The sequence below is a fragment of the Mastigoproctus giganteus genome, chromosome 6 (genome assembly GCF_048544385.1).
Source record: "Mastigoproctus giganteus isolate SK-2022 chromosome 6, ASM4854438v1, whole genome shotgun sequence".
Taxonomy (NCBI): Eukaryota; Metazoa; Arthropoda; class Arachnida; order Uropygi; family Thelyphonidae; genus Mastigoproctus; species Mastigoproctus giganteus.
In genome coordinates this window covers 28,653,240-28,665,901 of record NC_143580.1, presented here as the reverse complement: position 1 = coordinate 28,665,901, position 12,662 = coordinate 28,653,240, and the positions used below count along the sequence as shown (strand labels likewise).

Here is a 12,662-nt window from a genome sequence, read left to right as displayed (position 1 = left end):
GAGAATAGTAGAGACAACAGATGAATCTGACAGAATGAGGTAGAGAGATTTTAAGCCAGAGAAAATTGAAAAGAGGAGATTCCAAATCATCACATCTCTGACAGGGAACATTGGAACGGACATGTGCACAAGTACCACCTTTGAGGCAAAAGGAATCATACAGCGAATAATTTGGGCAACTGAGATGAGCAGTAGTTGAATCAACTGATAACTGAGATTCTGTTAGAAAAAGTACATGGGATTTGGCAGACTGGAAGTGGAAATGGACATCGTTGAGATTTGAATTGAGACCACGTATATTTGTGAAATGAACTAAGAAGTGTTTGGGAGGTTTATATCTTTTCAGAGATAAGCTTACTCTATTAGTTTGACAATTCATGGTGTATTCAATAGTAAGAAAAAGTGGCTGTATGATGAAATTTTTGGATATGGCGTACACATGGTAAGAATATACACAGATTCTTGACATAACGTGGCCTCGACAATGCCCCCTGCATACATACTACTCGGACTCCCTCCAGTCACTATCTGGCAGAGTAGAGGTAGCAAGATTATACACTAGCTGATCTGTAAGCCTCCTAGAGAATTAGCAATAGGTTCGGTCTGTGTACTAACTAGCGGCCGGCCTGCGAACACCGTTTTAGAGCTGTACCCTCGAAATGTAAGGAAGATTGGAACTCACCATGATGTTCATCCTAACCTCAAAAGTCATCAGTTGTACTGCATGATGAAGAGATTTGGAAGGGTTGACCGGGACTTGGCTCTGAAGATTAAACATGGATTCCACCACTTCAAGCTTCCAATAAGCAAAGTGGTGGTATTTCTCCGGTTGATGAGGGTCATCTACTACCTAGTACTGCCTGATAACACAGAGGGGCAGCATTCCTCCATGTGGTGTGGGCGCCACACATCGACCGCTGCTTACGTTGGTTCACACCTGGGTGGTTACCCACCATCGTGAAGGTGCAAGCAGAGGATTTGGCTGTCATAGACCGTCCAGACTTCGCCGAAATTGGGTCCACTTGACTTTAGTATTACCTGAATATCAGTTTCATCAGCATTTTAGACTCCCATGTAGCAAGTACAGCTTGTCTGGCTTAACTGAGAGAATGTGTGTGACAACCTCAAGGATCACTTTTGTTCGATATCAGTGATTTTGCAGTAAATGTTTTTTGCCATATAAAACAAACAGCCAGGTATAGTTGTATTCAGGTATATTTTAGAGAAAGTGACGATACTTTCTTTCTGAAAGTCGATCATTAAGGATTGAGGATCTAATGTCGGATGTAAGTTCTTTACGATATAATAAAATCTGCTGTAAGTCTCTTCAGATTTCCATGGAAGTAAAACGAAGAGATGAGGGATGCTGCTATTTCTTATCATTATGTAATGTATGTAACTGGTAGTAAATATCTGGATTACATTTAAAATGTTCCATACATGCTCAGTCCTTAGATTTCACCAAATCATCTAAGCCAGATTCTGTGCCAAATACCAAAATTCTGTCCTCCACTATCAGATAACAAAACATTTTCACCATTTTCAAGAAACTTATACTCATCAGAAATCACATAACCATTTCTTTTTTTTTTTTTTTTTGGGTGATAGGAGGAGCTTGATTCTTCTTTTGTCTCCAACTTCTAATATTGCATTATAAATTTGTTAAAGCCGGCATTAGAGAACAAGCTGTTGTATCTAACTTAGCTAAAGAATCGATAATTAATGCTTTTGAAGACTGTTGTGAATTAGTAGCCGCCTCTTTTATATTTGCCATAGCTTGGTAAACGTTTGGTTCTGACGGGTGGGAGGGATGACTGTGTTCGCTGAAGGATTTGTAAGCTGATATGTTATATCATTTTCTGGTATAGTATGCAATCTGGCTTTACACTCTCTTATTTCATGCTTCAAGTTAAGTTTTATCACCATGTTTTCTATCAAGTCGATATAGTTAGTTGTTATCATCCACTATTTTAAGACCGCTGCATCTACTCGTCACTGTATAGACCGTTATTAGGGCTAAGATTTATATAATATAAAAATGGGGGTACTGCAAGAACTTCATCAATGGAGAAATTAAACTAAACTGTCAACCAGTTATTTTATCTTTTATGGCAAAAATGTTATGCAGCGAAAATGTTTGCGGCAAAAATGCTTGCGGAAAAGTTGTTTACGTCGAAAATACCGGACACGGCTAATGCTAATAATAAAGTTTTCAAATCTGTTTAGATGTTTTATTTGTTTTGTGTTGTGTGTTATATGTGAAATAGTTGCCCTTTTCCCTTCTAGGCAGGGCAAGTTCTGTTTCATGAGTTCATATTTTTTTATATCTAAGAAGTAATTTGTGATTAAAAATCAAATAAAAGTCTGTAGGTAAAATTACTGCATTTAATTTAAATCAGATTCATGTACAGCAAACTGATGTATATTTAAATATTTCTATACATTTTCTGTGAATTTTGTGAATCCTGATAACTCAGTGACACAAGGCAAAACCAAGTTTTCCATAGAAATAATAATATAATTGGAATTGAATTCCTGAACAAGGGTTATATATGCAAATTTTTCAGATAAAAATGCAGAGAGCATACTTAATCAACAATTAATTATATTTAAAGTACATAATAATGCTTGTTATGTTATAACTATTATAATTTCTTTGATAATCCACTCTCTAAGTGTTGTCACTTTTTTATTCACTTTTAATGTTATGTTCTTTCTTTGGGATTTCTTTAGAATACTGTTGTTGGACACTGACCTCTTCTTTTATCAGACATTTTTAAGTTTGAAATAAATCAAAAATTCTTAATCGCAATAATTCATTGCCCACAGATGTTTAGTACTTGAAATACAGCACTATGTGCTTCAAAACTAGGCACCTGTGAGGAGACATGAATGAAGTGTTTAAAGCTTTAAATGGAGTGAGTAAACTAAATACTGATGGTTTCCTTTACAGTTTACTGGACAACACACACAAGGGGACATAAACTTTAAATTGAAAAAAGGTTGCTTGTAGGATAGAGGTATGCTCAAATTTGTTTTCTGGAGAGTAATTGATTTGGAACAAATTACCATCTGGTATTGAGTTTTTTTTTTTTTTGCTGGTGCTATATAAGCTTGCTTCCTTTCATTAATTGCTACTACTAATACTGCTAATTTTGTCCATTGGATTGGATTGAAATTCAGAATTGGAAGAGTTTTTTTTATTTGTTTTGTTTCAGTAAAATATAATTGAAGTTATAGTATTTAGATAACTCTTAATTTTAGCAAAATATAATTTAAGTTATAATATTTAGAGTTTCTTATGAATTCAATGGCATTGCTGCTAGTACCAGACACTCATATAGTAAAAATAAGATAATTACTTAATACAAAACAAATTTGATTAAATGATTACATTTTTACATTTTCAAAAAAATTTGTTTTTTTTTTTAAAAAAAAATATTATATTAATGTATTTCTAAAGTAATATTTTTTTATGAAAAGTAGATGGATTTTTTCTTCTTCATCTTGTGGTTGGCTGGATTTAAACTATTTGGTTAAGGCAATGGGCTTAATAATTCTCACAAACAGGACAAACTTTGCCTTAACCATGAGTTGCTTTTGGATTGAACTTCTTTCAAATGAATAGCATTGCTGAAAGGCATGTGAAAGTAGTTCAGTACTTTTCTGACAAAATTTTAAATCTATTTGAAAGCAGTTCAGTACTTTTTTGACAAAATAATGGTTAAGAAATTTTCTTTTTATCTTTATATGAGACTTTATTTTACTACATTAAATTGTTGTCTGTCACATATCCTGTCTAGTTGGTGTTGACAAGAATATTGTTTATACCTGGGGGTAATTGTGCAGGCAGATATGAAGTTTTCTGAGCAGTGTGGACGGTATGCAAGAGTAGCTAATGGTGTCTTGTCAATGATATACAGGAATTTTTCTAGCAGGGATAAGGAGGTGATTATCCCCTTGTATAAGGCAATGGTCAGGCCACACTTTGAGTACTGTATACAGGTCTGGAGGTCTCATTTTAAGAAGGATGTAGAGCTGTTGGAACGAGTACAGAGAAGGGCAACAAGATTAGTGAATGGAACAAAGGGTTGCTCTTACGAAGAAAGGCTTAAGTTTTGCAAATTACAACGTCTGGTGACTAGGCACCTGCGAGGTGATCTTATTGAGGTGTATAAAGCCTTGAATGGTTTGAGCATTCTCAGTGCCGATGGGATTCTTCCTCTTGCTCAGAATAATCACCTGAGAGGGCATAAATTTAAATCGAAGAAAGACAGTTGTAGGGTAGATGTGTGGAAGTTTGCCTTTAGCCAGTGGGTGGTTGATTGCTGGAACAAACTTTCATCTGTTGTTGTAGAAGTTGATAGCTTAAATAGATTCAAGGCAGAACTTGACAAACATTTGGAGTGAGTGGATGGGTGAAATAAGGGTGTTTTTTTTTTTTTTTTTTTTTTGGCTGATGCTATATAAGCTTGCTTTCTTGCATCATGTGCCTTTGCTAATGCTACTCACTCCCAACCTCTAAAAAAAAAGGCCACTTTGGTAAAGAGGTTGTTCAATATGACCCACTCCATATAAAGTTAGAACTTAAAACTTAGGTATATAAAGCTAGAGCCTTGAATTATAAAATAGCTGATGCTATTTTGTTGTGTATTTGTGACTGCTAAGATTTAAACAGTCTTGTTAATTCAGTGGTCTTAAGTACCATTACTTTAACTGAAATAGAGGTTAAGTTTAATTACATAGATTGTTGTATATTTGATTCTTAGGATGACACAGAAGCAAGGAGTTCTTTAGGTACTACTGGTCCAATGAACCTTGGTCCTGATCAACTAGGTAAATTGCGCAGTGAACTAGATGTAGTCCAAGGTAATATGAGAGTGTTTGGAGAAATGCTTACAGAATTAATTCCTGGACAAGAACATCCAAGTGACTTGCAGTTGCTACAGGTTAGTAAAGAAATAATTATTAATCTTTTTTAAAATACAGGAGTATCAAAAACAATTTTCATTTTGTTTCAGGTTTATTATAAACAAGTTAATATATGCAGTGTGTTATATTTCAGGCATGCCTTGAATTTATTGATTTTTTTTTATTTTTTCTGTGATTTACAGAAGTGAAAAGTAAATATAGTTATCTCCTTGTTAATTAATTACCAAGGTTATAACTAATAACTATAGAACACTTAATAAAACTTTGTAGTTTTACATTCTCTAAACTTAGCCATTCAGTTTCATTACAACTGTATAATATTTATTTCTCTTCTTCTATATACTCTTTTATTTAAGTCTCTTTTCTGTCTCTATCTCTTCCCCCCCACCCACTAGCAACACCTTCATAAGTTTTTTATAACGATACATGCAAAGCATGCACAGACTGTCTAAAGCTAACATATTTTCATTTTTCTTTTTATTTCTTTTTTTCCATACAATTTGTATGGGAAAAAAAAAGAAATATTCATTTCTGGATTTCTATTACTCTGGTTTTAATGAAATTTGGAATAGTTTGACTCTTCAAATATTTTTGAAAGACCTGAATGTAAAATTTCATGAAAATCCATCCACTTGGAGTCCCTCTGTTACATGCAGATGGATGGGTGGACATGGTGAAGACAATATGCACATATGCATATACAGTGAAACTTCTCCTAACGGACACCTCTCGTTAACGGACATCTCTCTACAACGGACATTTTCAAATTCCCCAACTCACCTCCATTGGTTTTAACGTGTTTTCAGCTTCTGTCTAGCGGACATTCTCTGTAACGGACGCGGACAGGCAATCTGCACTGTTTCGTTTAGATTAGCACTTAATTTGATCTCCCCATAACGGACAGTGGGCGAGCTCACGGCCCTTTTTCTAGGAACGTTTCTTCCACGTATTGCCTCAACCGTGTGTTTATTTTCTATTTCCGATTCTCTGAATTTTATCAAGGTTTACGTTGCGGTTCTAAACCCTTTTTCAAGAATTTTAAGGCACATGTAAAACTTCTGATGAATTTGGTGTCTGCAGGGGGGAGGGGGGATATGGTCGGCCTTTCGTCTTTTCAGTTTCAGTTTTGTTCAGTGTCGTGTGAAGTGCACAATGTCTTCTCGTAAACATTTAACTTTAAAAGATAAAGTCGAACTCATTAATGCGTATGATCGGCAAAAAAATAGTGTTCGCAATCTCGCTGCAAAATTCAAAATCGGGAAGACGCAGGTGAGCGACATCCTAAAGAAAAAAAATGAACTGCTCAAACAATTTTGGCAACACGTAAATGATCAGGTTCAAAAATCATTCCCGAAAACTGTTGGACTTCAAATTTGTCGTGCACGTGCTAAAAAAATTCCCATTAATGGGCCTATTATTAGGGAAAAGGCTTTGGAGGTTGCGAAATCTATGGGAGTAAATGAGTTCAAAGCTTCTGTGGGATGGCTAGACAAGTTTCTTGGAAAACCGTAAGTGGTGAACGTGGATCTGTTGAAACCGGGGTTGTAACAGAGTGGACCGTCAAATTGGAAGATTTATGTCGTGATTTTGAAGCTAAGGATATTTACAACTGTGACGAAACAGGGTTGTTTTTTTAAAGCTCTTCCTGAAAACACAATGAGTCTAAAAAACGAAAAGTGCCAGGGCGGAAAAATTTCTAAGGAACGCTTGACTGTACTATTGTGTACAAATATGCTGGGAGACTTTGAACAACCTCTTGTTATAGGAAACCCACAAAATCCTTGTTGTTTCAAGGGCATAAAGTTGAATCTTTTGGATGTTGACTGGAAGTCTAATAAAAAAGCGTGGATGACACGAGATATCATGAGCGAATGGATAAGTCACTTTAACCAAAACATGATTCGTCAAAACAGAAAAATTATTCTTTTCATGGATAATGCTGCGTCTCACCCGCACATTGAATTGTCCAACATTCAAATCGTTTTTCTGCCACCAAACACATGTGCAGAGTGACAGCCCTTGGATCAAGGGATAATAAAAAATTTTAAACTTCACTACAGAAAACGTGTTTTAAGACATCTCATTGCAAACATGAACGATGTAACATGTGCGAGTGACCTTGCGAAGAAAATCAGCATCCTAGATGCGATTCAATGGATTTCCTCTTCAGTAAACGCAATTAGAAAACAAACTGTCGTGAACTGTTTTGTAAAGTCTGGCTTCTCAAACGCAAAAATTGAAGTTGTGAACAGCAATGTGGAACACCAAGAAGAACAAGAACTTCAACATCTATTGATAATGTGCGATACTTCCACTACAAGTGACCCTGGCTACAAAGATATAGACTCGAACCTTACTACAGAAGATGGTGCTCTAGATATCAACGACATTATCATCGATATTTTTCAAGAACTTCCTCATGAGGATGAAGAAATGGAAGGAGGTCATTCTGTCGAAGAACATATTAACGACGAACCACCGATGAAAATAAAAGAAGCGCTCATACAAATCAATCGTTTAAAAATGTTTTTCGCTGCTGAAGAAGATACTGAAGGACTTTCGATGGTTTCTTCACTCCAAACAAATGTTGAAAACAAAATTATCAGCCGGAAGAAGGTGCAGAAGAAAATAAGTGATTACTGTATGCATTTTTCTTAAGATAAAGTCATAATATGCATAGCACAATTGTATGTATATTATTTACAAAAATATTGTGCAAAATCTGTATATATTTTAATTTAATTTTATATTAAACGTTTAACGATTTTTCTTTCTTTCTTTTTTTTTTTTTTTCCTCCCTCAGACTTCTTGTTAGCGGACACTTCTCTCTAACGGACACATTTTCGTTCCCCATGGCTGTCCGTTAAAGGGAAGTTTCACTGTATATGTGTGTGTGAATATACCTAAAACTAAAATTTTTTGTGAATGTAATACTGGTTTTTATTTGACTTGAATCTTCCAAGTTGGTAAAAATGTGTTCATTTTTGAAGAAGAAATTGCATGACAATCATGATTGAAACTGTTATATAATATGAACTCTCAATTTTAAATGAACAGCTGTTTATTTTATTTTATTTCATGGAATTTGGAATGCAACTAGCCTTAGTTCATACTATAAACATTGACCTAGAGCTATTGACTTTTTTCATAATCAGAAATACTCTAAACGCATATGGTTATTCTTGAACATATAAGAAAAGTGGATAAATTGGTTAAAAAAAATTCTTATCATTTATGGTGTGTGAACCTAGAACCTATTGTTCTTTTAATGTTGCTGCTTAAATCTTCCTGTATGTGTTTAACCTTTTTATTTGTGAGTTTTCCTAAATGTGTGGGCTCCTAATAGCAAGTTTCTGATAGCAGTGAGTTTGCAGAATGACTTTTTTTTTGTAAAATTCTGTCATTTTTAATAGGCAAAATGAAAAATTTGTATACAAATGCTTTTAAATATTGAATGTTCTCATTTTGACTTGTCCAACATTAGAATGAAATTATGTCAAAATCAAATCAGAATTTTAAAAAAATCATAAATTCATTAAAAAATTTTCATATTCTGTGTTCTCTACATATAATTTGCATCATTTGATTCAATTGTCAAATTTTTTATGATTTTTTTTCAGGAATATTTTTTTATTTTAATTCCAGAGAATTTCTGAAATTTCATCTTTTTTGTATATGCACTTTGCATATACAAAAAAGAAGACCATTAAGGTTAACAGGTGACTTTTGCTCTAATTTTTTTAAAAGCTTATTTTGTATTACTATTAATTATAAATTGTGTCTACAATTGGCTGGAAGCACAGATAAGCAGCATGTACAGGAAAAAAATTGAGACAATTTGTACATTGTTTGAAGTGGTCTTCAATATGTAGATTATGTTTGTATTCCCCCCAGAGCCCACACTTAAAAAAAATAGTAGATCATCTATATATATACTCATGAGAGGGTTAATATTGAGGATTTATTTAATCAGTTGTATTTCCATATGGATTTTAGAGAAACATTTGGATTTTACAAATCCATATGTTTCTCTAAAACATTGTTTCTCAACCTTTTTTAATTATCGCACCCTAAAGGGTTTTTTAGACAATTTTTTCCCTAATTGCCCACCCCACAATGAAATTTTAAACAATAAAATACTTTATATGTACTCCTTTTATTCAGTGGGATCACTGAGCCTTGATGCATCTTAACTAAAAGTTCAATGTTCGGTATGATGTTAGTAAGTTTTTAATTCTAATGTCTCCTCTTGAACATATATCAATTCTGTTTCTTTCCTTTGTTAATATTTTATTTACCAAACTAAAACCATTTAAACCATATAAGATGTTGGAAAACAAAGAAGTACTTTGGCCATTTCAGACCACATTGTTGGATAAAGAAGTTTAGTTGTTTTTGATCCTCACAACTCAACCATTCCACCTTTTTCGAATTTATATTTGCATTTCTCATTACATTTTAATTCAATGAGTTCTTGAATTTCTTCACTAGCAGACCCAAAATCACATCCAGTTGAATTTAACATCCATGGCTTCACTTCAAAAGAAAATAAATCTGAAAATCTATTTTCATTTCACCTTTTAAAGAACACAAATGATCTGAATAATTCTTAAGATCATTCTCAGTGAGAGATTCATTGATTTCAGCTAACTCTTGCATATCATGAAATTGTTTTCTCATTAAATTGCTTTCAAATATTTCCATTTTTCAGTGAAGGCGTTTATTACGCGTTTGCTTCTCTTATCACTGTAATTAATTTCCCTTGAAGTTGAAGTGATACTTCATTAAATTTTCAAAAAATCCAAGCCATATAGTATAAGTTGTTTTTGTGTTTGCTGATCTCCTTTTTAAATATGTGTCTTCTCCACTTTATAAAAAATTAATTATATAAAAAAGGTTTGCAAATCTTGTTAGACAGTTTCCTTTAGAAAGCCATCTGACTTCTGTATGTAAAAGAAGCCTCACATATTGTTCTTCCTTATCAACACAAAATTTTCTGAAAAGTTGATCATATTTGCTATGTGACTTTATTTTATTCGTGGTTTTAATAACTATACTGAGAGATTAATAAAGAACTGGACTAATATTTTTTGCAACCAGATGATGTTGGTGCACATCGCAGTGTATGGCAAGAACTTCACTTTGGAACATACTTCCTTTCAGTGGGCTATAAAACCTTTGTCTTCCAACCATGGAGGTAGAACCGTCAGTGGAACAGGACACCAAATTTTCCAATGGTACTTGTTTTTCATCAAACCATGTTTTTACATCAGCAAAAATGGATGCTCCAGTGCAGTCAGTTTCTATAGATTTTACAAACAACATCTTGCAATTTAGAATCATCATCAAAATAACGAATGTATGCCTTTAGAAGGGCCTTATTGTCAGTAACTGTGGATTCATCAATTTGAATAGAAAATTTTCTTGTTTTTAGTTTGTCAATTAGCTGCTCTTCAATGTTGACAATGCTCTGACATCTCATCGATTCGTCTTCGAATTGAATCATTGCTCAATGGCAATGCTTTTAAAACACTGGAAGGATTTTGATGCATCACTGTTGAAATTAGTCTCTAATGCTGGTCGTATAACAGTCTCAGCAGCTGTATGAGCACTACCAGTTTTTGCAATGATTTCTCCAATTTTATAAGATGCAGCCATTCCATCTTTTGTGTGTTCTTCTTAAATAAGGAAGTAACAGTGTTATGTTGCTGAAAATTCTGTTTTAAATTTTTAAAATATTTGGTATGTTTACCAACTTTATCAGGATGTTTCCTTTTTAAGTGATGTAAAAATCTTGATGGTTTCATAGCCTCATTTGAAAAATAACTATTACACATAAGACACATAGGCTATCTTGAGTCGAATTGGCTTTCAATAAAACCATAAGCTAGATATTCATCCAGATGCTGTCGATACTTTTTCTTTTCAGCACTTGACATGATTGATGATGGGTTGAATAACTACAAAGAATTAAATAATAAAAGAAACTATTTTTGTTTAACTCTTATAGCCCATGTCACTCACAAAAGCACTGTGGATCAAAAATAAACAACTTCCACAAGGAAAGAATAAATCAATTCTAATTGTTGCTTAGAAAGTAGAAACAAACATCTGAACATTTCCTCATCCTATCCATGTCTGATATATTGACCAATGAAACAAAAGAATAAATAAATAAACCACACCCATCATGGTCGCAGCTTTCGGAAAGGTACAAACGGTAACGATTTCGGAGACATTACCTCTGATATATCTGACTCACTCCTGATATATACCTAATGTTAAAAATTAGTTGTCTCAGGGGAAACGAAAGCACAATGAGAGAATTTAAATATTAAGGAATAAGATTTTGTTGGGTGGAGTTGAACTTGAGGGCCACAGGCCATTGTAATACCCATAATTTTTTTGCTCCCTTTGGGGTGATATCGCCCCTGTTGAGATTAACTGCTCTAAAATAATTTATAGGTATAAATATGTTTGAGAAACCACCTGATGTTTAATCCAATAAATAAGTTCTTGCACTTTGGGGAACAGAAACTCGTGTTTAATTTCCAGACTGGAGTGGGAAGACTTAGTAGTTATGATACTATATGATTTCTTATTCTCCTGTGTTCTATATTAATTGTAAAATTAGCATTTTAATTGTATTATTATCATCACAAGAAATATAAAAAGCAAGAAAATATGAATATTTAATATGGGGATGTTGAATCATCATCATTTATAATATAACTTGGAATTTATATTGCTTGCTTATTGATGAAACAATTGTTAAAGCATTTGTTAAAACACGTACTAACTTACATGTATAATTAGACAATAAATCATAGGTTACTTACATATGTACATGTTTTATGTGACATATGTAACTAACTTTTGATTTATTGTCTAATTATAACTATAGCTGAAAGTTTTACTACTTCATTGTTGTGAAAACAAATCTCACTCACTCTTAACATTATGCTCTACATTTTTTGTGCTATATCTGCAGGAAATTTAAGATATGTTGTCTCATACATGAGTCACATTCATACTTGGCACTGTTGCTATAGAGTTGGAAGAGAGATTAAAAAACTTAATGCTGTAATAACATTTTCCACTGTGCAATTTTGGAAATACTAACAAAACTGAAAACAGTCATATTGTAAAAGTGAAGGCAAAGAATTAGAAGCCAACAGTAAGGTTTAAAATATAAGGAACAAGCCTTGATTTAGTCATAGATGATATGCAAATAACTCAGATATGTTTGAAGTTATAATTTTTTTTCAAGTATTTCAGTCAATTGGCTGATATAGTTAAGAGTCAAGATAAAAAAAAAAAAAAAAATATATATATATATATATATTAAAGTGAAACTGGGAGTTTGCTTTTTTATCAGAATCGACTTTCTAATGGTTTAAGAAAAATATTTCTTCCCCAAAAAGGTTTACTATAGATTTTCTGAGCAGTGCAGACGGTCTGCAAGAGTAGCTCGTGGTGTCTTGTCAATGATATACAGGAATTTTTCTAGCAGTGATAAGGAGGTGATTATTCCCTTGTATAAGGCAATGGTCAGGCCACACCTTGAGTACTGTATATATCAGCGCCTCCGTAGGTGGGCAGGAGCAGCAGTGCGTACCACACGCTTCTTGATTAGACCGGGGTTCGAGCCCATGACCACCAAATACGGAGGATGCAGAAAGGTCTGGGAATGACCACCACATATCCCCGGAGCAATATGGCCTTAGTTG

The 12,662-nt window shown here is 33.7% G+C and overlaps 1 protein-coding gene across 2 annotated transcripts in view; it reads left to right on the top strand.

Moving 5' to 3' along the window:
• The window catches only part of LOC150084120 (target of Myb1 membrane trafficking protein-like), a 212,958-nt gene that overhangs the window by 94,785 nt on the left and 105,511 nt on the right, over positions 1-12,662 (top strand). For both annotated transcript variants that reach the window (XM_090375897.1, XM_090375896.1), the window contains exon 7: positions 4,770-4,949. In XM_090375897.1, coding sequence (XP_090232023.1) covers positions 4,770-4,949 — 180 coding nt within the window. The remainder of the gene's footprint in view (positions 1-4,769; positions 4,950-12,662) is intronic.